The sequence below is a fragment of the Bos grunniens genome, chromosome 2, assembly GCF_055505025.1.
Source record: "Bos grunniens cultivar Pamir isolate PY7600 chromosome 2, Bosgru_T2T1.0, whole genome shotgun sequence".
In the NCBI taxonomy this organism is placed as follows: Eukaryota; Metazoa; Chordata; class Mammalia; order Artiodactyla; family Bovidae; genus Bos; species Bos grunniens.
The window spans coordinates 131,302,457-131,329,134 of record NC_141166.1 but is presented as its reverse complement, the minus strand read 5'-3'; the positions used below and the strand labels follow the sequence as shown (position 1 = coordinate 131,329,134).

Below are 26,678 nucleotides of genomic sequence, written 5' to 3'. Positions count from 1 at the left end.
AATGCCAAAGAAGCCAAACTACTGTACAACTGTGCTCGTCTCACACGTTAGTAAGGTAATGCTCAAAATCCTTCAAGCCAGGATTTAGCAGTATGTGAAACGAAAACTTCCAGATGTACAAGCTGGATTTAGAAAAATGAGCAGAACCACAGATCAAATTGGCAGCATCTGCTGGATCACAGAAAAAAGCAAGGGAATTACAGAAAAATATCTGCTTCACTGACTATGCTTAAAGCCTTCGACTGTGTGGATCACAACAAACTGTGGAAAATTCTTAAAGAGATGCGAATACCAGACTACTTTATCTGTCTCCTGAGAAATCTGTATGCAGGTCAAGAAGCAACAGTTAGAACTGGACATGGAACAACGACTGGTTCAAAATTGGCAAAGGAGTACATCAAGGCTGTATATTCTCACTATGCGTATTTAATTTATATGCACAGTACATCATGAGAAATGCTCGGCGAGATGAAGCACAAGCTGGAATCAAGGTTGCCGGGAGAAATATCAATAACTTCAGATATGCAGATGCCACCACCCTTATGGCAGAAAATGAAGAGGAACTAAAGATAAAGAGCCTCTTGATGAAAGAAGAGTGTGAAAAAGCTGATTTAAAACTCAACATTCAGAAAACTAAGATCATGGCATCCAGTCCCATCACTTCATGGCAAATAGATGGGGAAACAGTGGAAACAGTGCCAGACTTTATTTTCTTCAGCTCCAAAATCACTGCAGATGGCGACTCCAGCCATGAAATTAAAAGACACTTCCTCCTTGGAAGGAAAGCTATGACCATCCTAGACAGCATATTAAAAAGCAGAGATATTACTTTGCCAACAAAGGTCCATTTAGTCGAAGCTATGGTTTTTCCAGTAGTCATGTTTGGATGTGAGAGTTGGACCATAAAGAAAGCTGAGCGCCGAAGAATTAATTGATGCTTTTGAACTGTGGTGTTGGAGAGGACTCTTGAGAGTCCCTTGGACTGCAAGGAGATCCAACCAGTCCATCCTAAAGGAAATCAGTTCTGGAAGGACTGATGCTGAAGCTGAAACTCCCAATATTTGGGCCACCTGCTGCGAAGAACTGACTCATTGGAAAAGACCCTGATGCTGGGAAAGACTGAAGGCAGGAGGAGAAGGGGATGACAGGATGAGATGGTTGGATGGCATCACTGACTCTATGGACATGAGGTCCAGAAGTTGGTGATGGACAGGGAAGCCTAGCGTGCTGCAATGAATGAGGTAGCAAAGAGTTGGATGTGACTGAGCGACTGAACTGAACTGAGAAAAGCTTTTGTATACATATATATATATAAATATGTACAACAAATATATTTTAGAAAACATTTTTTCCTAACTAAAAAATTATGACATTTTGGTTCCACTTGTTTGACTCAGTATGAATAAAATGCTAGATTTCTAATTAAAAAATAGATATGCAACAAAGGTCTACTGTATAGCACAGGGAACTATAGTCAGTATCTTGTAATAACTTACGATGGAAAAAATTTCAAAAATAATATATCTGTATTTGTATAACCAAATCACCTTGTGCTGTACCTGAATCATAAGTCAACTATACTTTAATAAAAAATATATATATTAAAAAAAATCAAGATGCACAGTCTGGAAATGGGGCAGATGATTTGTAGTAAGAAAATAACTCTTGAAAATATGCTGCCTCAGATGTATACCCATCAATATCTCAGTACTAATACAGCCAATATCCTCCTCTTCTACCCAAACTTACTGCCACATTTCAAGTGAGATTTATCTGTTGTCAACCCAAGAAAATAAATTGCTTTACTATTAAAAAAAAAAAAAACACTCTCTCCTTGGAAGGAAAGCTATGACAAACCTAGACAGTGCATTAAAAAGCAAAGAAATCACTTTGCTGACAAAGGTCTGTGTAGTCAAAGCTATAGTTTTTCCAGTGGTCATGTACAGATGTGAGAGTTGGACCCTAAAGAAGGCTGAGCACCGAACAACTGATGTGTTCAAACTGTGATGCTGGAGAAGACTCTTGAGAGTCCCTTGGACAGCAAGGAGATCCAACCAGTCAATCCTAATGGAAATCAACCCTGAATATTCATCGGAAGGACTGATGCTAAAGCTGAAGCTCCAATACTCTGGCCAACTGATGCAAAGAGCTGAGGCACTGGAAAAGATTCTGATGCTGGGAAAGAATGAGGGAAGGAGAAGGGGGCAACAGGGGATGAAGTGGTTGGAGGGAATCACTGACTCAATGGATACGAGTTTGAGCGAATTCCAGGAGATAGTAACAGACAGGGAAGCCTGGCATGCTGCAGTGCACAGGGTTGCACAGAGTCGAACACAACTTAGCGACAGAACAACAATAACAACAAAAATGAGGGCAGAATGAAGATATTTTCCAATAGGGCAGGCAAGGAGAGAGTCTGCCTACAGTAGGTCTTCATTAAGAAAATTCCAGATAACGCACTTCAAGCTAAAGGACCCTAGTTCCAGATGGTAAACATGAAATATGAAAAAGGGGAAGGGAAGAAATACAAAATAAAGGAAATAAATTCAAAACATCAGTCACTGTAATAAATTTACATGGACCAAATGTTTGCATTAAAAGACAAAGAATGTAATACAGGATTTTTTAAAAACCCAACTATCAGTATTTACGAGAGATATATCGAAAACACAGATTCAGAAAAACCAAAGTAAAAGGATGGAAAAAGAAGTAACAAGCAATTAGTAACAAAAAGAAAGCACATGTATTAATATCAACACAAAAAATTTAAAAAAATGCATTATTAAAAAATCAATAAGGCCACTACATAATTCAAAGAGAAACAGACAACTCCACAATCAAAGTAGGTGATTTTAACACACAACTCAGTTACTGATAGAGCAAGCCGACAAAATAATAAAAGATTCAGTCTACAGAAGTTTTGAATAACAGACCTAAAAAGCTTGTTAAAACAAACACACACAGAACACTCTAACAACAACTGCAGAAGCACATTTAAAACACTGACCACATACGGGGCCATAACTAATATCTCTCCATATTTTAAAGGGCTGTTGCTGCTGCTGCTGCTGCTAAATCGCTGCAGTCGTGTCCGACTCTGTGCGACCCCATAGACGGCAGCCCACCAGGCTCCCCGGTCCCTGGGATTCTCCAGGCAAGAACACTGGAGTGGGTTGCCATTTCCTTCTCCAATGCATGAAAGTGAAAAGTGAAAGTGAAGTTGCTTAGTCATGTCCGACTTTTTGCAACCCCATGGATTGCAGCCTACCAGGCTCCTCTGTCCATGGGATTTTCCAGGCAAGAGTACTGGAGTGGGGTGCCATATCATGCAAATCATGTTCTCTGATCACAATGTAATCAGTTAGAAATCATTAGGAAAAAGATCTAAGGAAAAACCTCTCATATTAGGAAAAAAAAAAAAACTTAATAATTTGTGAACAGAAAGCATAAATAAAAAAGAGAAATAATCAGAATTGAAACCTTTGGGAATAATGCTAATTCAATATATAGTGAGAATTCATGGCTTTAATTGCTTACATTAGAAAAGAACAGCTGAACATTAATGAACTCAGGATAAAATGTAAGTTAGAACAATAAACTACACGAAAGCAGATATAAACAAACACAACATTAACTACAAAGATCAATTAAGCCAAAAGTGCTTCCTAATAAAGAAGTGGGAAAGCTTTTCTGTAAAAGGTCAGATAATAATATTTTAGGCTTTACAGGCCAGTCTGTGTCACAACCACCCAACCCTACACTGTAGCTCAAAAGCAGCCACAGATAATGCATAAACAGAAAGGCATGTCTGTATTCCAAAGAAAGTCTATCTGCAAAATTAGGAAGTGGGCAAAATGTTGCCCACAGGCTTTGGTCTGCAGATCCCTGAAAAGATTAATATAACTGACAAATCTCTGGCAAGACTGATCAGGGGGAAAGAGACAAAGGTACAAACAATATTAGGTTTTAAAAACTATAAACTATCCCAGTAAGTTTGAACACTTAGATGAAATGGACAAATTCTCATTTGTCCATTTATCAAAAGTGACTCAAGAAGTGACACTAACCTAATAGCCCTATAATCTACTTTTTAAAATGATCAAAAGGAAATATCCAGCATTTCTTTCAAGTATGAGATGTTGAAATTGTTCCGCTCAAGCTGAAGAGTTCAGAATAAAGCATTATAACTACTAGCAGTATGTTGAGGTCTCCCAGGTCCCCTGATTTGACAATCCCCCTCTCTCAAAACTAAAACTGTTGGGCTTCTCTGACACCCTCAGCCTTGCCTTCTCAACATTACGGCGGGAGCTGACCTAAACCATGGCCTATGTATTCCATGGGCCTGGGTCCTTGTTTTTGCAATCTCCTTAGCACTCCAGTTTCTGCAGCATTTCCATTACACCTACAACTTATCCACTGACTCTACCTTCTCTTTTTCTCCTTCCTGTCTTTGAGTTCCAGAGCTCTCTGGCTGGAAGTTGCTATCTGCTGACGAGCATTCTCTATAATGCCGACTTGTCTGTGTGCTCCTATCTCTGAATATTACAAGCCCCTCCATTCTCCATGACCTTGCTAGTCTCAAGTTTCGGTTTCTCTCTCTCTATTTACTGCTTTAAAGATTTGATGCACTCTGCTTACCTAGTTACCACATACTCTAGCAACACGTTTGGGCAGATGGAACTCTGCCCGCCTGGACCTCTTTGTAATCCTGCTCCTGGGTTCGTCCCTTGGCACCTGCCCCACACCAGTAACTAGTTTGGTTCTAGGCCGCAGCCTCTGCATTATATGTTCATGGTCTGACTCCTACCACCAGGCTACACCTAGCCATGTTCTAAGACCAGCACCGATTCTCTAGCTTTAAAAAAGGTGTCTGTAACAATGACTCATTCTACAATTCTCTACAATAAAATGTAATGAATTATAAATTTTACAAGTATACTGGGAAACAAGTACAAAATGCATATAAAAATGAGAATTTTATGTACTCGTGAGTTGAAAATTATTTTTCAGGTATAGATAACTTCCTGATGTTCATCTACTTGTGACCTACTTATATGTCTTCAAAGATTAAAAGAACAGTGTCCACAGAGTTTGTAATACTATACACAGGGTCAGAAATACTACCAAAAGTGGATTAAGAATAAGTCATATTTTTCCTTATTTAGAAATTGAGGACAAACTAATAACCTTCTTTAGTCTTAGGAATTTAGAAAAACTCAAGTCTTTCTCTCATTTTAAACAGTCAAAAAAAAAAAATGTGGAATTATCACAATACCTAAATGGTACACTTGATGGTAGCTTCTTTAATTCCCTCAGGATTTCATAATTTCTATTAAACTCTTGGATGGTTACTAGTTTGAAGAGAGTGCTCTGATGCATAAACTTCTATCCTAAAATATATTATCGGACCAGATTCACACACTTGACTTACAAATAATAAGTGGTCTAAGTTAAGTTTCAAAAACACAGGCCACATTTTCCAAAGCTCCACCCCCACATCTCCACCTACTGGCACTCATTTTGATTGTTTCCTTCTTTTGGGAAACCCACAATGGTCTCATTACTTAAATACCACCTGTGCCTATTTATTCAAAGAAGCAAAGCGCCCCTTAGGAAAAGTCAAGTGTGAAATAATTCATTTTGGACTTTTTTAAAAGCAGGTTAGGAATTTTTAAAGTGAGATCGATAGGGTTTATTAAAGTCATCTCTGTAACATACTTTTGCTTTAATAAAAATACAGGCCCTTGACTGTGCTTCATCTGCCATATTTAAAAACTATATGAAAGCTGGATTAAAGCGTGAGCCGGAGGCTGCCAACACGCCTCGCCCTTGTTCCCTACTATAGCAGCCTTCAGTAGACTCCTCTGCATCCCGTCACAGGTAATAATAGTGTCAAAGCGTAGCTGAATTATAACGCCACTTGTATTTTCTACATCTATCCACAAGTTCTTGTGAATTCATTATTGTATGCCAACAATACACAACAATTACATAAGGACATGCCCAAAGGAGGTCAAATCACAGAGTCCCTGTGACTACTTTTGCTAACCAATTCTCTCATATTAAGCATCAGTAGACATTCACATCTACAACAATTTAAAAATATCAGATGGTGAAACTGCTGAAAAGAAGATTAATATATAAAAATCGGCCAGTGATAGTAATTTAAAAAGGAAACAATTTCATTTACAATTATATCCCCTTCATATCTTACATATTCATGTATCCATACAAGCAAAATAAATGTAAATGTTTATAATACAAACATTTAATATACACATATATAATATACAGTATTTGGCCTAACAAGAAATGTTCAAAACTATGAATAAAGAACTAAAAAATTACAGAAAAATATAAAAGAGCTAAGTAAATGCACATACTATGTTACTCTATGGGAGTTTTCATTATTGTAAATATATCATTTTCCCCCCAATTAATCTATACCTTTAGGGCATTTCTAATCAAACACCAACAGAAATTTTGGGGAAATTTGACAAATACACTAAAAATTTCATTTGAGAAGGAGAAATGTGTAAGGTTACCTAAAAAAAAGAAGCTACAAAAGAATACTATTGAAGAGGCACTTGCCTTTCCATATATAAAATATACTGCTTTGCTACAGTACCTGAAGTAACTTCATACCAGTGAAAGGAACAGAGAATCAGATAAATGAAATGACACAGGACAAGATCAATGACCATTACTACACAGAATTAAATTTCCACATGGCAACCAGTCTACAAGGTCAAAGGATAAATGATAATCTGGAAAAATATTTACAATCTAAGACAAAAAGTTAATATACTTACAATATAAAAGTTTTTAACAATATTTTAAAGGTAAGACAACTCCAACATTAAAACAAAGGATATGAATATAAAATTGGATGTCTATTAACCATAAGAAAAGATGCTCTTCCTCAATAATAAAAGTTACTTTGAGCAATGAAAATTTTTCTTAGACTGACAAAAATTAAAAATGACTAATGCAATATTAGCAAGAGTGTGGAAAAATAGACAGTTGCATATAATAATGATAAAGAAAATATAAACTGTTCTAGCTTTTTTAGAAGGCAATTAAGGACTATCTAGTCAAGGCTATGGTTTTTTCTCTGGTCATGTATGGATGTGAGAGTTGGACTGTGAAGAAAGCTGAGTGCCAAAGAATTGATGCTTTTGAACTGTGGTGTTGGAGAAGAGTCTTGAGAGTCCCTTGGACGGCAAGGAGATCCAACCAGTCCATTCTGAAGATAAGCCCTGGGATTTCTTTGGAAGGAATGATGCTAAAGCTGAAACTCCAGTACTTTGGCCACCTCATGCGAAGAGTTGACTCATTGGAAAAGACTCTGATGCTGGGAGGGATTGGGGGCAAGAGGAGAAGGGGCCGACAGAGGATGAGGTGGCTGGATGGCATTACTGATTCGATGGACGTGAGTCTGAGTGAACTCCGGGAGTTGGTGATGGACAGGGAGGCCTGCCGTGCTGTGATTCATGGGGTTGCAAAGAGTAGGACACGACTGAGCGACTGATCTGATCTGATCTGAAGGACCATCTACTAAAATATTAAATCTACATATTCTTTGGGCCCATAATTTTACATGTTGGAATCTATTCTATAGGAAAACATGTACAAATCTGTAAAGGTGTATGTGCAGAATGTTCATGTCTCACCACATATAAAATTTTTTAAAAATGTAAACAACTTAAGTGACATCAAAAAGTGAATGGTTAAGATAACAGCACATTCACACTGTGAAATATAATGTAACCCATAAACGAATACGGCAGCTCTATATGTAACCACCTGAAAATATACCTGATAGTATACTGTACTTTGAGTATATTATTAAGTTTAAAAAAAGAGAGTTTGGAGAAGAGTGTGTAAAATATGACCCCACATTTGTATATGTAAAGAAAAGTAGCTGGATGTTTACAGATTCCATTACTTCACGTCTTTCTGTATAACTGAATGCTTTTTCAGTGAGTATATACTATTTTTTGTGTTCAAGTACAAGACTGTGGGGAATGATCTTATGTTACTAACATGAAATACTGCATTCAACTGAACATTTTTTTCCAAGGATAATTTATCTCTTTCTTCTAATGGATAAATGGCTATGAATTTTAGCTATGAAACAGCTTTTGTTTAAAAAAGGTAATTTTGAAATGCACTTAATTTTCAAGCATTTATTGAGTACATTAGATTCTGAAGATATAAAAATGAATGAGATATAAGTTCTGCCTTGAAGAATCCCAAAGTATACTGTGAGGGACAGACCAATATATTAAAAAGTACAATAAAGTGTTGAAGTTACTGTGACAGAAGTATGTGTAGGGATAAAAATGAAAAGGAAAGGTCATTCTACTTAGGGGAAAACACACTATAAAAGACTTAAGCTCATGCTTGAGCCTTAAAGATGATGTGTTGGCCAGGCGGACAAGAAAAAGGAAGCAAATGTAAAAGAAATATACATACATGTATTCTTCTACTTAAGCAAAATGTTTCTAGATAGAATGCTACAAAAATAAAATGAGGATTTTTAATATCAAATGTCACACCAAAACAATATTCAAAGCTACAATAATTCTTCTAACATCCATCTAATTTTGTTTTCTATGCTAGCTGAAAATCACTTTAAGTTCTGGTTATTCTTTACAACTTTTTTTTCTAAAAAGTCTACAAAAATGATTTTTAAGTTAGATTTAAAATTTCATTTTTAATTCTTAATTAAAAGACAAACTGCCTTGTAAACGCAGACTTTATGCTTTTACTACTTAAACCAATATTATTCTAAGAGTCACTCTACACTACAATTTTAAAGTTAAACATGTTTGAAATCAACACAGAAATACCTTAACACAATAAATATGGTCTATTTTCACTAAAGAGTTACGTTTTGCTGAACCTAAACGTCTTTAATCCGGGGAGTGTATCATCTCTGCTGTAAACTATTACCAAATTAATCTCTTTAAGAGACATGCACACCACATACACACAAAGCTAAATGTGGGCTTTTTACCTCATGAAGTGTGAGGTGCTTCCCATCCTTCCTCTTCGAGTCGAATCTGCCATATATTGCACTGTATTTTCGAATTTCCTCTTCTTTGTGTGGGTCGTCATCACTCATCTCAAAGATGTGACCGATCATCTTGGCCAACTTCTTGTTGGTTTTCAGCAGCTCTTTCACTTCGTTCAAGTCACTTTTTGGCAGCGTGGGGGCCATGCGCTCCACACACTCGGCTACAGAGAGCGCAGCGGCAGCATCCAGCACCTCGCTACTTTCTTTTGGGGAAGCCGGGGAGCCAAGGTCAGCTGGGGAGAGGCTGTGCTCACTCTCAGTGGCGTGGTGGCCCTGCCAGAGTCGGGAGTCACTGATACTCTGCAGCGCTAAGCTCCCCACCACGTCTGACTTCCCCGGTCCCAAGCTCTGCACGCACGTGGTGGCAGCACACTTGGGGATTTTTAGATGAGGTTCTCGGGAACTGCTGTTCCTTTCATAACTGCTGCAGGATATTCCCAGCCATGTTGGTGAGCCCTCTGGTAACTTATAGATGGGTATGCTACTGACAGGCAGAGACGTCAGTGGCTGATTGAAAAGGCCAGGGTTTGTAACCCAGTCTCTCAAAGCCTTCTGCAGCCTTCTAACATGAAGGGGCTTGCTAGCCATGCCCACGAGTGCCATGATCTCCAGGAACTCCTCTTCTCCAGCTTCACAGAGTTGCTGGACATCATCACCACCTTGTTGGATGAAGGCATCAAAATAAGAAAGCAGGTTGGCTTTTTGTAATATTCTATACAGCTGCAACTCCCCCAGGGTCCTGGGTAAGGCTGCAGCCATCACTGTGGATGGGCTTAACCTGCAAAAAGAAGAGAGGAAACGCTCATCACACTTGCTAAAAACCTTCTTAAGCCTCTTGTCGGACACTACAGGGTTTAAGATTGCAGTATGGGAAGAGCAAAAAACAAGGAGCATTTGCACAGCAACTGTTACGGAAGCATTCTCTCTATGCTGTGTGTGTGTGTGTGTGTGTGTGTGTGTGTGTATGTGCGCGCACGCATTCTCTCTATGCTGTGTGTGTGTGTGTGTGTGTGTGTGTATGTGCGCGCATGCATGCGCGCGCACTCGGTTGTGTCTGACTCTTGGCGACTCACGGACTGTAGCTGCCAGGCTCCTCTGTCCATGGGATTTTCCAGGCAAGAATACTGGAGTGGTTTGCCATTTCCTACTCCAGGGGATCTTTCTGACCCAGGGATCGAACCTGAGTCTCTTGTGTCTCCTGCATTGGCAGGTGGATTCTTTACCACTGATACCATCTCGGAAGCCTCTCTCTAAGTTATCTTACTCTCCTAACAATCATAATGATCAACAGTCAGTAATAGTTTCCATTTTAAAGGAAAAAAATATAAAGGCTCAAAGATCAGTAATCTGCCTGAGATCTCATAGGTAGCTAAATAGGTCTAGGGACTTAAGCCAAACATGGCTCACAGGGCTCTGTATGCTGTATTTTTGAGTATTCACTTTGCTGCTTCCATGGTGTGCACACAGAGAAGTGAAGGATGATAAACTTCTGAAGGAGATAAGAAGTATACTCTGCTACTATGCATGCACTGAATACTTGTGTCAGACCATATGATAAATAGGCACTTAACATTACGTCTCATCCTCACAACAGCCCTGTGAGATAGGTGTAAGTGAAGTCGCTCAGTCGTGTCTGACTTTTTGTGACCCCATGGACTGCAGCCTACCAGGCTCCTCCGTCTATGGGATTTTCCAGGCAATAGTACTAGAGTGGATTGCCATTTCCTTCTCCAGCGGATCTTCCCGACCCAGGGATCAAACCCGGGTGTCCCGCTTTGTAGACAGACGTTTTACTGTCTGAGCCACCAGGGCTCAGTATCACAAGCCAGAAGTACTGCATGCACTGAATACTTGCGTCAGACCGTATGATAAATAGGCACTTAACATGATGTCTCATCCTCACAACAGCCCTGTGAGATAGGTATAGTTAGTTCCTATTTTATAAAGAAAAAGTAGCAAGATTAGTCTTGCAGGCAGATGAGAGATTTCAGTATGAACTAGAATTAATAGGATACAAGGTGGTATATTTAGAAACGGAGAAAAAAGAGGCAGGAAAAATTCAGACAAATAAATGGCAAGACTTGGTGATCACTTAGGTGTAAGTGATGAAAGAGAGGAAACGGTTACCATTTTTTAGAAACACTTTCTGTGGTTCCAGAAAGAGACTAATAGGTGACTATGGGATTACCTAGGCATCAGGGATACATAAAACTAGGGATGTTGGAATTCTCTTTCAAACACACAGCACTAGAGAATGTGGCGCAAAGCATAAAGCTGAAGCAGAGTGGTCCTGTTTGCAAAGTAACAGCATGGAACCTAAGTCTGTCTCAGGGTTCAAGAGAGGACGAAGCCAGTGTGTGTGGAAGAGCCCAAGACAGAGCCAAGGAAGTTATACTTCTAGAGCCCAAGGAAGGCAGAGAAGTCTCCCTTTAAAGAGACAGAACAAGACCCAGCAAAGCACTTCTTGACCTCTTAGCAGTTTTATTGAAAAGTCATTCACAGTTGCCTGGAGACCTCCCACATACATAGAGGAGCTGGCCAAGCACTTCCGTTTAAGAGAAACAAACTTGTAATCAATGCACCTGTAGGATTAAAAGGCTCCTACAGCCCTCTATAGCAAAAATTATAGAAAGCCAAAAGAATGCATACACTGGAAGAAAATGCAAGTACACTCTCAAGAAAGTCAGGAGCAACTGTCAACTGGGAGACTCGGCAAGCTGAGGAACACTGGGAACAGCCCTCAAGGCCAGATCAACAAATCTGGGACTTCTGCTTTACATCATTGGCCAGACTGCTATACAAAATTCTAGTCTCAGTCATCCCGTCCAAGGAGAATGCATTTCCCTACCACCTTAAGGACTGACTCCTGGGAAACCCCAACTCCTGGAACCCCTGTGTCATCCACAGTCTGCTCTCATCAACTACTGACCTCCTCAAATTTTATGGCTCTTTGTAAGTCATGACCTGATGACTTCCCAAGGTATATATTAAAAAAAAAAAATTCAATTTGGGCCCACTAAACTTCTGCTGACAGCCAGGAAATCCCTTGGGGGAGCTTCTGAAAAATATAATTTGCTCGGGTTGCATCTCAGAAGACTCTTGTGATTTGGCAAACCTGGCAAACTACACTGGAAGATCCCTGGTTAGGGCACCCTCTGGGCACCACAAACTCGTACAGCTTTTGGTCACCTTTGTGTTCATGTCATGTTAGTTCTCTGGATAAAAACATCTCTGCACCTTGTGAATCACTCATAAGAGGATTTGTTTTGTCCTCCCACATAAAAGGGAGACTTCTAAGGGAGAGAATTTATCATCCAGCTGAACACTAAGCCACAAAAACAAGCTCTGGGGAGTTACAGACCCAAGTTCAAGTCTATATTGAACAATATTATACCAAATAGAAGGGTTTCTAGAAAGTGTATGAGATAGAGGGAAGGAAACCCATTTTCCCTTCATACACTTAATGCAGTAATTCCACAGGCTTTCAACTCCAGAGTATACACGCACAAAAATATCAATCAGTTCAGTTCAGTTCAGTCTCTCAGTCATGTCCGACTCTTTGCGACCCCATGAACCGCAGCACGCCAGGCCTCCCTGTCCATCACCAGCTCCCGGAGTTCACCCAAACCCACATCCACCGAGTCGGTGATGCCATCCAGCCATCTTATCCTCTGTTGTCCCCTTCTCCTCCTGCCCCCAATCCCTCCCAGCATCACAGTCTTTTCCAATGAGTCAACTCTTCACAGGAGGTGGCCAAAATATTGGAGTATCAGCTTTAGCATCAGTCCTTCCAATGAACACCCAAGACTGATCTCCTTTAGGATGGACTGGTTGGATCTCCTTGCAGTCCAAGGGACTCTCAAGAGTCTTCTCCAACACCACAGTTCAAAAGCATCAATTCTTTGGCGCTCAGCTTTCTTCACAGTCCAACTCTCACATCCATACATGACCACTGGAAAAACCATAGCCTTGACTAGATGGACCTTTGTTGGCAAAATAATGTCTCTGCTTTTTAATATGCTATCTAGTTTGGTCATAACTTTCCTTCCAAGGAGTAACCGTCTTTTAATGTCATGGCTGCAGTCACCATCTGCAGTGATTTTGGAGCCCCAAAAAATAAAGTCTGATACTGTTTCCGCTGTTTCCCCATCTATTTCCCATGAAGTGATGGGACCAGATGCCATGATCTTAGTTTTCCGAATGTTGAGCTTTAAGCCATACATACACATAAATATGTATGTATGCACATACACACGCAAAAGCTTTTTTATAAAAGGGCTGTAACCTTGCAAGATTCATGGTGTCATCAATGACCTCACCACCTATACTCCCCCAAATTATGGAGTAAACTAAAAATTACCTGAGAAAATCTAGAACAGAGTTTTTGAATCTTTTTATAAGCAATAACAAAGAATATATCATGGACAAATATAAAAGAGAAATTTAAGAAGAAGAGAACTCAAAACTCAAACTTAGGCTTTATTCTTCTGAGATAGGCAATGGTTTTAGAAAATATTAATTTTCAATTTTTATCCTTTGTCATTTTTACCCAGGAAAAAAAAAAAAAAAGGAAACCCCCTAGTTTCCTAAGAGAAAGCTCTTACGTTCCAGTAAGAAAGTAGTTACCATTATTAACATCTCCACAAGGACTGACAAGACCAAGTGTACATTTCCAAAGTCAAGACACCAGATGAAAGATAAATAAGTGAACTATTTAGAGTCCCAGGAGACTTGCTAAAGGCCCACACTTACCGCTGGGAAAGGAGTTTTCTCCCTAAGCTTTATTCCTTTAAGAGCACATTTCAGTTTCTCATAAAGCCTGTTGTGATCATTTAAACATCCACCACTTTATATATTAATTTGATTTAAAAGAAAATTTTTATAAGACAAGATTTTCTGTTTTTACAAACTCTGTGTCTACTCTTGCTTCAACACGAAGGTCAAATAAGTCAAAAGAAAGCTGCATTTCTCCAATCGGAAGTGAATACAAAAGGATTCTAATATAGTGCAACATAACATAGGCAGCTAACAGCACAGCAAGTCTGCTCCGCTGCAAACTCCAGTTACCTGGCCTTTGCAAGAGATGCTGGAACAACCATGCTGAGTCTGACCTTTTTATGAATTCCACAATTAAGAGAAATCAGTTACCCATTTTTACTGCATTCAAAACCTAAACCAAAGGCCTGCTGCCTATATACAGCAAACCTCCACTTGCACCAGCTTAAATGTTCTTCAGTCCAGTTAGTCCCAAAGGAAGAGGAATAAAACAGTGGATTCATTTAAGGCCATTTGTTGTTGTTTGCTATTCAATGATCTATTTCAAATGGTAATAATTTGTTCCAGAACCTTTTAACGACAAACTCACTTTGGCTCCTTCTGGGGTAGGATCAGTCATCTGCCAAGATTTAAACTATGCTAAGTGAAGTAAGGAGCTGGTTTGGCTCCAAAAACTTTACTGGTCAACTCCTGCTTTGTCCTTGAACCAAAACACAGAACTCAGTATAAATATGGGAAATACAATTTCTCTTTCTCCAAGCTGGGATGTGGGGATTTAGGGTTAAGACAGAGGTGTTTAATGGTCACAAGGAAAAAGAAGAACCATTCCTTCAAACCTGCCTCAATCTAGTCCAGGAAGCTTCAGCCTGCCTTCTGTCCCAACTCCTCCATCAAAGCTCCCAAGTAACTACTGAGTGATCACCAGCTTTTCTCTTTAACCTCTCTGCAGTTTGACATCACTCCTTGAAATGCTCTTCACCTGACTTTTTTTACTATGTTATGCTGCCTTCCCTTACTCTAACTGCAGGAATTCTCCAAATTTTTTTATTAGATCCCATTTCTACTATCTTTCCATATTCTCCCCTGATGATCTCTGTCCACTCCTAGGCTTCAATATTACCTATAGCAGACTGACCTCCAAACCGCTATTTGTAGCCTGGACCAGTGGTTCATGAAGTCACTGCCAACTGCTCTCAAATCCAAATGCACACCAAACACTGACTCACACATATACATCTACTTTGCAAAGAAAAAAAAAAGAACTTTGTGATTTAATAAAATCTCACTTAATAGTGTGATCAAATTCAAGTTGTCAAAGTATTCTCCATTGATAAAACACTAAAAGCAAACTTAATGAGTACTTGCTATTTTTTTTTTTTTAATTTAGAAAGTGATCTTGTGAGAACCCAAATTGTTTTTCTGATAATTCAGCATTTCACATTGGATGCTGTCAAACTTCTCAAATCTGGTAAGCCAAAGAGAAGTATGTGCTGTAATTTTCCTCCCCTCTTCCAGATTCCCAAATCTGTTCTTCCAGCTCTCATTACTTTTAGTTGCACCACTACTCTTTCAGTTTTCTGGATTAATAAAGGATTTATTTTTTTTAATTTTACTGTGATACAGTTAATGTATAATATCATACAAAAGATTCAGGTGTACAATATAATGATTCACAATTTTTTTTTTAATGATTCACAATTTTTAAAGGTCATATTTCTTTTCTGGGCTTCCCTAATGGCTCAGCTGATAAAGAATCTGCCTGCAATGCAGTAGACCCCAGTTCAATTCCTGGGTCAGGAAGACCCCCTGGAGAAAGGATAGGCTACCCACTCCAGTATTCATGGGCTTCCCTGGTGGCTCAGACAGTAAAGAATCTGCCGGCAATTCGGGAGACATGGGTTTGATCCCTTCCAGGGTTGGGAAGACCCCTGGAGGAGGGCATGGCAACCCACTCCAGTATTCTTGCGTGGAGAATCCCATGGACAGAGGAGCTTGGTGGGCTACAGTCCATGGGGTGGCAAAGAGCTGGACACGACTAAGCACAGCACAGCATTTCTTTTACAGTCATTATAAAATACTGGTTTATTTCCTGTGCTGTACAATATATCCTTGTAGCTTATTTATTTTATACATAGTAGTTTGTACCTGTAATCCCTTACTCCTATCTTGCCCGTCCGTTTTTCCCTTTTCCAGGTGGTAATCACTAGTTTGTTATATATCTGTGACTCTATTTCTTTTTTGTTATATTCACTAGTTTTATTTTTTAAATTCCACACGTAAGTGATATTATATAGTATTTGTCATTCTCTGCCTGAATACCATCCAATTCTATCCATGTTGTTGCAAATGGCAGAATTTTTTTTATGGCTGAATAATATTCCAGGGTGTGTATCTTCTTTATCCACTCATGCTTTTGTTTTCCTCTTCCTTCTTCAAATCTACATGCCTTTAGGCCACATCACCAACCTTTCTCTGCCTCAAAAGCACCTAATTCTAATTTTCCCCTTGCTTCTTGCCCCAACTTTGAAAACAGCCTCCTCACCTTCAAAATATGCCATACTGAAATGTCGACTTCATTGTCCTGAAGTACAGATGTGGCCCTTTACTCATTTATGCAAATTTCCCCACTGGATGGAGGAAAAAATCCAAACAACTCATACAGGTATCCTAGACCTATCCATCTTCCTCTGTAGCCCTTAACCTTCCTCTGATGCTTGTGCCAAACACTGGACTTTGCTCCAGTGGTTCTTCACAGACAGTTAAGAACCAGAAGACAGAGAAGCAGGCACACACTTAAACACTATGCTAAATGCTATGCTAAGTATTAAACATAAAGAGCCATGGAACAGAGAAGCAAACTTACATGGCTCTGTAGAACAGATTACCTCAGGCTTTAAGCTCCTCGATGGCAGAAGCTCATGGTTTAGCAGTAAAGAACCCGCCTGCCAATCAATGCAGGAGAGGTGGGTTTGGTCCTTGGGTCAGGAAGATCCCCTGCAGGAGGGCATGACAACCCACTCCAGTATTCTTGCCTTGGACAGAGGACCCTGGAGGGCTACAGTCCATAGAGTTGCAAAATCTGACACAAATGAAGTAACTTAGCATGCAAGATGTAGGGACTAGAGTCTCATTCAGCTTTTATCCCTCTCATCTAAGTACTGAAAGAGGAATAACATCTCTGTTAAAAGCCTCTGTTAAATGAAACCCAACATTTGAGTCAGACTCTGATTAGCAGTCTCCTTTTATAAATCAGGGCTTCCCTGGTAGCTCATCTGGTAAAGAACGCCTGCAATGCAGGAGACTCCGGTTTGATTCCTGGGTCTGGAAGATCCTCTGGAGGAGGGATAGACTACCCACTCCAGTATTCCTGGGCCTCCCTTGTAGCTCAGCTGGTAAAGAATCCGCCTATAATGCGGGAGACCTGGACTCGACCCTGGGTTGGGAATATATTCTGGAGAAGGGAAAGGCTGCCCATTCCAGTATTCTGGCCTGGACAAGTCCATGGACTCTACAGTCCATGGGGTCGAAAAGAGTCGGACACGACTGAGGGACTTTCACTTTGTATTCCAAAAGGGATCCCCTCTGTGTTAACTGGTGTCCAATCTAGTAAGGCCCATCCTGCTACTTTACCTACCATCTTTCTCATTCCCTCATCCTCAGTACTTCCCCTTTCTTTAATTATATGGTGGATTCCCATAAGATGGCCAGATGAGCTCCCTTTACCAGAATACATCATTATTAGCCTAGCCCCAACAGCAGCATTTTAAGAAGTCAATTTCAATCACAAGAGATCCTAGGTCTTTTCCCTCTTAATTTCTATGAATTAAAATGTCATCTCCAGATAACAAATATCAATCTTATTAACGATCATTAGATTCAAATGGATTAAAAAACACTACTCTGGAATACTCCTCTTCATGATGCAGGAAATATACAAATGTATATACACAAATGTATATACACACTGTGAAGTCTACGGCATTCCAAAGAAGAGACTCTTCCAGGAGTGGGGAGAAACCAAGGGCAAAATTCTAGTAAAATCTGACTTATGCAGAGGACTATCAGTTCCTGCCTCCCAACACAGTCTGAAAGTTTTACTGTGAAATTATCTAAATTAACACCAATCTCTTCCAGACTTCTAAAAAAAAAATGTGAAAATACTTGGGAAGAGTTAGCTCATGAGTCATTTACAGATTAAGGTGAATTAGTTCCACCAGATTGTTTTCCTCTAACACCTAGATGAGATCGGGTACACACTAAGGGAATGAAAGGTAGAGACAGGAAATGGCAAGGAAGGAAATAGGAAATCTGAAGTGGGTGGCTACATTTAAAACATCTGAGGTAAGGCCAGGTTTGGGAGAATGTAGCCTGAAGGCATGGTTTATCTGGTTGCTCAGATGGTAAAGAATCTGCCTGCAATGCAGGAGACACAGGTTTGATTCCTGGAAGATCCCCTGGAGAAGCGAATGCCTACCCACTTCAGTATTCTTGCCTGAAGAATTCCATGGACAGAGGAACCTGGCGGGCTATAGTCCGGAGGGTCGCAAAGAGTCGAACATGACCAAGTGACTAAGCACACACAGCCTGAAGGTATAGGAGCCTGGGGAGAGGGTGCAATGGGTACTTTACAGGTTGAGATTGAAAAGACAAGCCAGAATCTGGATGACCCTTGAGCCTAGGAGTGAATTATTTGAATTTTTTTTCCTAGTCCCAGAACTCAACCTAAAATAACTAAGTGTGGCTTAGTTACATCATGGGTTATTTAAGACTGCAGGGCGGTCCTATGTATGTGTTTCAAGTATCAAATGATTTAACCAGGCATATTTATTGTTAAACATTCAGGAATATATCTTAAGGCAAGATATTTTTGAGAAACCAACATAATACTGTAAAGCAATTATCCTCCAGTTAAAAATAAATATTTTTTTTAAAGCCAAAAAAAAAAGAGAGGTATTTTTGGATCTTATTACTGTAATATCTATGAATTAAACATATATCTTCTAATACATTAACAATAATTTAGCAAACTTAAAATGTTCTCGCCTACTGATTTTTTTCTGAATTCTGAATGAAGCTGGAAAAAATTTCATATAAATCTCTTAAAATTTTAATTATTCAAGGTGTAAGCTTAAATTTATCAGTATTAGGAAAATCAGATTTTTTGCAATTAAATAGTAAGTATGCATTAACTGTGATAATAACAGGTAAACACTAGTATTTCATATAATGACTGGAAATTCTTCAATCAACGAACAATCAAGTTAGTCACCAAACATTAAGTGCCTTCTGAGCATGTGGTGTGCACACAGTACATATAAAATTTTATTTATTTCAGAAATTCCTCTTTAAAAATTATTAAATCAACATGTACTACAAATTAAGATGCAACTCTCTAAATACAATATATTGATAAATAACAAACTATTTGAAAGCTTAATGGTATATTTTAGCTATGAGAATTCTGACAAGGATTACTATTTTTTCCCCAACATCAACTTCCCACTTGTTTCATATTTAAGAGAATATATTCTACTATTGCACTAGTTATTGAATATGTCAGATCAAAAGGCAAATTTGCATTTAATATAAGAACTGTACTACTCTTCATTCTACTAAAAGGAATGAACGAAACAGTTAAAACTAAATCCAAAGCACAGGGGCTAGGAACCTTATATTAAGCTTAAGTGGGCATTATTTATTCCTTATTATTTTTAATAAACTTTATGAAATATGCATACAAAGACGATTATACTAAGGAAGATCTTAACCTGTTCAAAAAGTATTATAAAATGGTCATTTCCATGGAAGTAACATAAAATGTATCATACTTCTGTGGTATCCAGAATATGCTTCACATTTAAGGGTAAATTTTACAAAGCTTTTATTCCTAATAATGTACATGCACAGCACCAACAAAAACAATTAGACTTATAATGGACCAGACGAAGCCCAGAGTCTAGGTTAACAGACACAAAAACCTGACATACTTCTGTTGCCATGCAACCATTTTTTACTTTAAATATTTAACGTTCATGCAATAAATTCTTCAAAGGTCTCTGCCACTTTGTCATACATTATAATTTTTTCTTTCAAAACAGCCATGGTACAAATCCCCAAAATCTTTAATAATAAGCCAATATGCTCTTAAAATGTGATTAAAAGAAAATACCTAATGCTTTAACTGATTCTCCAAATAACAAGGAGAATGGAAATATATTAATTTTCTAAAGGGCAATGGATTTTACTAGTCAACAAAAAAGGAAAATTTTTCATTAATTTAACCGAGATTATTTAATTTTGTTAATTCTCAAACAAGGAAAGATATATCCACTGGATATAGCAAATTACTTATTAGCTATATAAGCTCACTAAATTTCCTTGTATCGGCTACAGTATTCCTAAGGATTTCTGTCATGTTCGCTACATCCATAATTAGCAGTAAGAATGAAATCAAAATCTACAATGCCTCAATGTTTTTTTTATTATCAGATTTACTCACACATAATAGGAAATCACCAGAGCCAAGGAAAACAAAATTTTCCTAATACCAGGCTGACATATTAACTTTTGTGCAAGCTGCTAAAAATAATAAAATTAAAACGAGAAACCTTCCAATGGTTCTTTGGTATTTTCTTTCATGACCTGATTTCCCAATAACTAATACCCAAACAGAAATAAAGTAGGCTGACCTTGCAGATATATATAAACTCTCAAGAGAATCCTGCTGCTCAGTCACTCAGTCGTGTCCAACTCTTTGTGACCCCGGGGACTGTAGCCACCAGGCTTCTCTGTCCGTGGGATTCTCGAGGCAAGAATACTGGAGTGGATTGCCATTTCCTTCTCCAAAGAGAATCCTAACATGCACAATAATACCTACAAGGAGAATATAGTTCTTAAAACTTAACGAAAATACAGTATTAAATGTTTCAAGTACTGGAAAATGGAGGAAAAAGGATACCCCTGAATCTAAAGAGACACTTTTACTGGCCCTTAGGCTGGACTAGAAGCAGCTTTTTAAGGTCTTCTGGAAAACATCAGCTCCCATCCAAAATAGAGAAAGTAAATCCTATGCATCTTTTCTCCCACTACTCCTTCTTAAAACCCACACATAAATTCCGACATGTCATAATCTGGTATGGTTTACAGGGAAATTTTTCAAAAAAGTGAAAATCTAAGAAGGTATTTCATTGTGTGCACACTTCTCCAACAAAACAGCCTAGCATTTCCTACGTGACTAATCTTTTTAAAATTCTATTTCACTGTTCCTATGCAATCTAATATTATCTATTAAAACTGCCAAAATATTTTTAAATAAGATCTGAGTATTTCCCTCTCAGCTCTGATCTTTGCACTCCTTAAGTTTGCAGACATGTCACTGGCAAACCAATTGGTAGTGACAGGTTACTCCAAACCAACTCTTTCTGGGGGAAATTTTAAATTGACAGCTACCCCCAAATTTTCCCTGCCTCCCGAATCTCTCTGAGTGAGGTATTAAGTATATGCAAGTCAAGGATTTCTCCTGATCACCTGCTGCAAAACTTGGTCTGCAGAACCTCTAAATGCATATTCCAATTCAATTATCCTTTCGCCCAAGATCTTACAAAACTTAGGCTCACTCGGAAGTGTCCTTTCACATCTGAGCCTTGTGAACCGCGAAGTTGCAGTCCCAAAGCATTTGACTGCCCTCGCAACGTTTCTCCATAAATAAGGTCACAGACTTCTGCATCCAAGGCTTGTATGTCCCACATGTGTTGGCAAATTCCATACTCGGCCTTAGCGAGCACAAATGAGTCTCTCGCTTCCATCTCACCTCGGTGCCAAGTTTCTGTAAGCCACTTTAAAGCAAAACTCTCCTTCCGCCTTTAAAAAGAAAACGACTACATTCCGAAAGAGAGGATACTCAGGACGAAAATTAAGACTCTAAAGTAAACAAACCAACAAAAAGACTCTGCCTCTGCGGAAAGAGGCTGCAAAACTCCGGGGCCGGCGCGCGCTCCCACCGCGCACAACCCACGAGCGCTCAGCGCCGCGCGCGACGGCCACAGCCGGGTCAGAAAAGTGGACGCCGCACCCCGGGCTTTCTGGGAGCGGAACGCACAGGTCGGCCCCGCGGCCCGGCTCGCCCTCTTCTCGCTGCCCCTGCGCACCGATTCTCTCCGGGAATCGTCCACAAGAGCCCGAGTCCGCCCTCTCCTTCCGGCAGCGGCCGCGCCGAGCCCGCGGCCCTGGACGCCCGCCCCACCAAGTGCCGGCGCAGCCCGGAGAATCCGCCGCCCCAAGTTCGCCCGAGCACTGAGGCATTTGGCACTTGGCGGACAGCGAGTCGGTACGTACTCGGCCAGCTGCTGCAGCGGTCTTGGCGCGCTCTCCCCAGAGGACACCTCAGCCCCAACTCCGAAGTGACGGCCCCCGGCTCGGTCTCCTCGGTCGGCTGCGGCGGCCGGGACGCCCCCGCTCCCATCGAGGTGGGGGGAAGGGAAGGTGGTGGGCGCGCTCTCCCTACTCCCCCCCTCCAGCTCGGGCCCGCGGCTCCTTCCCGCCCGCCAGCCCCGACGGCACTCGCTCGGCCGCGGTGGCGGCGGCGGCGGCTCCTCCCGACTCGGGCGCGCGGGCGGCTGAGGCGGCGGCGCCTCCCCCGCTGCGCCCTCCCCCCTACTCCCCTCCCCGCCCCGCCCCTCCCCTCGCGCGCGGCACCCCCCTTCCCCCGCCCGCCTCCGCCGCCTCCACCCCCCGCGCGCTGTCACGCTGGGAGATTCCGCTCTTGCTACATGCGCCGCTCCGGCTCCCGCCCCCGCGCGGCCGAGTGACGCAGATCCCGGCGTGGGCCGCCGCGGAGCGGGGGCGGGGGCGGCGGCCGCCGGGGCCGGGGCTCGGCCTCTTCCCGCCGCCCCCGCCCCACGGAACCCGGAGGGCGGCCCATTCACGCGGCAGCTGGGAGGAACCAAACGGGCGCCTGGGAGGGGGCGGCTCCCGCGAGCCCGGCGGGGATAAGGGGCGGGAAGGAAGAAGGCGGGGGTGGCGGGCAGGAGAGAGGGGAGGCTTGCCAGCTGCCGGGTGAACTGGGAAGGTTTGCAATTAAAAAAAAAAAATTGTTTAATGTGTGAGGTTCCCAATATAGTATTTCAAAGAGCACACCCCGCCAAATCCAACATCCCCCGGGAGGCTGACTTTAAAAAAAATAGCACGCTTGGCCCACCGATCTGGGCGCCTGGCTCGCCCCGCCCCCGCCGGCCCGAGGCCGGGAGCCAGGTGCCGCCCCCACCCCCACCCCCGGGTCGGCCGGCCCCCGGGTCCTGCGGGAAGTTGGCTGCGGCCGCGAAGCCGGGGGCGAGGGGGGGAGGGCTGGCAGGTGCGCGGGGCTGGAAGAGAAACTGGCAGTCCTTGTGAATCTCTGCTTCGCCCATCTTGCCCCCTCCCCACCACCCCTCTGGCATAGGAAGGTGGGAAGGAATGGGAACCCACGATTCCGAAGTGCGGCTTTGACAACTGTCTGGCTTGCTGGGTAACTTCATTCCAACCTTGTCAACTCTCCTGAAAACCTGCCTGTTATTTCACTGGTTAATATTTTCTATTTCCATGGTGTAAAAATCCGACGGCGCTAGAACAGCCCTGGGATGTGTTAAAATTGAGCTCCCAGGGCACGCTGTAGAATTTTTTAATTTGGTTTGCGTGAACTTTTTCTAACCAAAGAAAAGTATTAAAACACCTCCAAAAATGTACTTAAACTATTGCCAGAAAATTCGGAAATTTGTTTTAGAATCTATTTTTCCTTTCTTTGCAAAAATGGGACAAGGGAAGAATTCCTTGAATTTTAGGATTGTGTTCTTGAAGGCTAGAGAGCGTTTAGTAAATATAAAACGACTGCAAATACAGGTAAAATTACGTTTTAATGTTCATATACAAACTCGGTTTTATAGGAGGCCATTCCCACATCCTGGCTGGCCTCCCAGAGTGTGCCTACTTTGCTGATGGCTATACAAGGCATTCTTTGAGATGGGAAATTCTTCATACCACATCTTTATGTTGCAGCAATGGATGGGCTGATAACATTGAAAGAAAAAGACCTTATTAAAGTACTGAACCTTTTTCTTTTTGCAAAAGCATGTTATAGGAAAGAGTAATGTCACAATGTAATATATATAATTAAATCTCCTGTATTAGTGGAAGGTTCTGTCAGGAATAGTTGTGTTACTGTATCATATGAATAAGCATGCTTCCTTGAATTTTTCTTCAATTGAAGAATCACTACTGGAAGTGTGTCTTAGCCTCATTGTCTCAGATTTGCAATTTTGGACCCTGTTCTAAAGAGAAAGTTAACATGGGTTGTAATAAAAACAACTTCTTGGAAAGATACAGGTAAAGATATAGGTTAAATTTGTTCAGTTTTCAAATGAACAAATGAAATCTGCATGATTATTTTCTTCCAGTTCCTCTCTGGAATCTTGATGTTTTGCACACATTACTGGTTCTGAACAGCTAGAGAAAAATTACTTACGTAAAGGTGTACAATCAGTGATTCATCAGTCATGAAATGAGTTGTCTTACCTGAACTATTGAGCCTCCCAGTAGAATTGTTTCCAGAGTTGGAAGAAATGACATGAAATCCTCTTCCCAAACTTGTATCTCTGGCCAGCATAGAATACAGTGCTGAAAAGGAAATGTGTCAGGGCAGATACATTTTCTTCTGCCTTTTAACTGGTTATTTCTACAGTTAAACATGGAAGTCTCTCCTTGTTTGTTTTCTGAGCACATTTAGATAGTATGTTCTTCCCACATTAAGAATGGCATTTTTGGCCCACTTTGCATTGCTTTAAACACCCATGATGCTGAGGGAAATGGTGGGAGGAAGGAAAATGAAGAAAAGAAAATATTTTAAGCTTTTAGCATCCAATTCTGTATGTCTGTATGACAACACTGTAGTTAATATGGCTGTTCAAAAAGAGAGTTGAGACATTCACCTGTATCTGAGACAACTCCGGTAAAGAAGCATTGATTCTAAATAAATTCACCTCCTTACCATTTTCACTGCTAGTGCCACCTTGACGTCTCCCTCACAAAACACGGTCTCCTGCCATGCCCAGGCCCTGGTAGTTTGTTAAGGAAAAGCATTCCATCCTGTAAGGTAACAATTCTGGTTTTGGATTATTCTATATTCCATTGTATTCTGGTTTCGTATTATTCTATATTCCATTCTGTAAGTATGTTTTACACATCTGTTGAATTCAGTAAATGTATGTTTAATAGGATCTTAAAAAGTGATTATTAGAATGATTAGTGCATTTGCAAAAATAAGGAATTTTTGGACAAAAAAATATTTCTGCATTGTGAAACTAAAATAAAGTTTTGAATACAAACTGATGTAGAAAGTTGGTAGTGGTTCTGACATTAGAATGAAAACTTCCCTGGAAGAGCATTACTCGATTACTTTTAGAAAGATTCCTTTAAAATGCTTCAGTGATTCAAAACAACAGAACAAATGATTTTAGATGTTCCTAGAGGAGAGAAGGAATAACATGGCTTATGATCGATAAGATCTGAGATATTGTATAATTTTATCCTCTTTTTCTTCTGTGGTTGCCTTAGAACAATTCCATTGTTGTTTAGTTGCTCAGTCATGTCCGACTCTTTTGCAACCACATGGACTGTAGCCCACCAGGCTCCTCCGTCCATGGAATTTCCCAGGCGGGAATACTGGAATGGGTTGCCATTTCCTTCTCCAGGGGATCTTCCTGACCCAGAGGTCAAACCCTCAACTCCTGCACTACAGGCAGATTCTTTACCTCTCAGCCCCCAGGGAAGCCCAGAACCATTCCATACCTAACTGATTTTCTACTCTATGTGGTGGTGGCCCTACAGTTAACTGAGTCCTGTGTAATATTCATATTATCCGAAATATAATTTAAATTTCCTTTATTTTGCAATGTGAAATTTAAAGTTTTGGATGTATATGTTGATTAAATTGGTGTTTTTAGTGTGTAGAGGTTTGAATGTTTTAAAATATATGAAGATTATAAACAAGTTTTTTAAAGGTATGCTAATATATAACTGATTATTTCAAGAGTCATGACTTTAAAGACACTTGGTCTTCTTAAAAATAAACAAATCTTCAATACAGGCCAATATAGAATTTTAAGATGTAAAGGACTGTGAAGTTCACCTAGTTCAACTACCTTTGTACATTCAAAATATTTTCAAATAATTTTCAGAAATTCAACATACAACTAGTTTAGTTTCCAATAAGTTGGTTATTTTGAACTCATATTGCAATTCCTGTTGGAAAAGAAAATTGTAGATTCCCAGGATAGGCTCTAAGTCCTTATAGAATGCAAATGAAAACATCCAATTACAGACTTAGTGGGGAGCCAAGTAGGATCTTAGAAGTCATCTAATCCAATTGACTTCTACAGATAAGAACATTTATGTTATACATTGCTGATATAAAGAGCAGAAAAATACTAATATATTAGGCAGTAGATACAAGCAAACACTTAATTGAGTAATTCTGGTTTTATTAACTATGCTCCAATATAAAAAAAAAAAAAAACAACGTGTATTCGGGGACAGTAGTCCTCACATTTTACAAATAAAGAATTTTGGAATATGAGAGGGAAAAAGCATTAAATGTTAATAAAAGCTAAAAGTTTGTCTTTAAGACAGGAGAATTTATGGACATTTTGTAGAGATTAGTGCCCTGTTTTTCTTCCTCCTCCATCCTCTCTGGTAGCATCCTCTCTTTTCTTCCCACCTTTTCCCCATTTTCGGGCTTCCCGATGGCCTAGCTGGTAAAGAATCTGGCTGCAATGCGGGAGACTTGGGTTCA

The 26,678-nt window shown here is 40.4% G+C and overlaps 1 protein-coding gene across 6 annotated transcripts in view; it reads right to left on the bottom strand.

Annotated features, from left to right (window-relative positions):
• Window positions 1-22,459, bottom strand: part of NAB1 (NGFI-A binding protein 1) — a 49,398-nt gene extending 26,939 nt beyond the window's left edge. For all 6 annotated transcript variants that reach the window (XM_086371596.1, XM_086371575.1, XM_086371616.1 and 3 more), the window contains exons 1-2: window positions 22,193-22,459; window positions 9,023-9,860 (exon numbers count right to left, since the gene is read on the bottom strand). In XM_086371596.1, coding sequence (XP_086227722.1) covers window positions 9,023-9,841 — 819 coding nt within the window. In that variant the 5' untranslated portion in view covers window positions 9,842-9,860; window positions 22,193-22,459. The remainder of the gene's footprint in view (window positions 1-9,022; window positions 9,861-22,192) is intronic.
• Window positions 22,460-26,678: the final 4,219 nt, after the last annotated feature.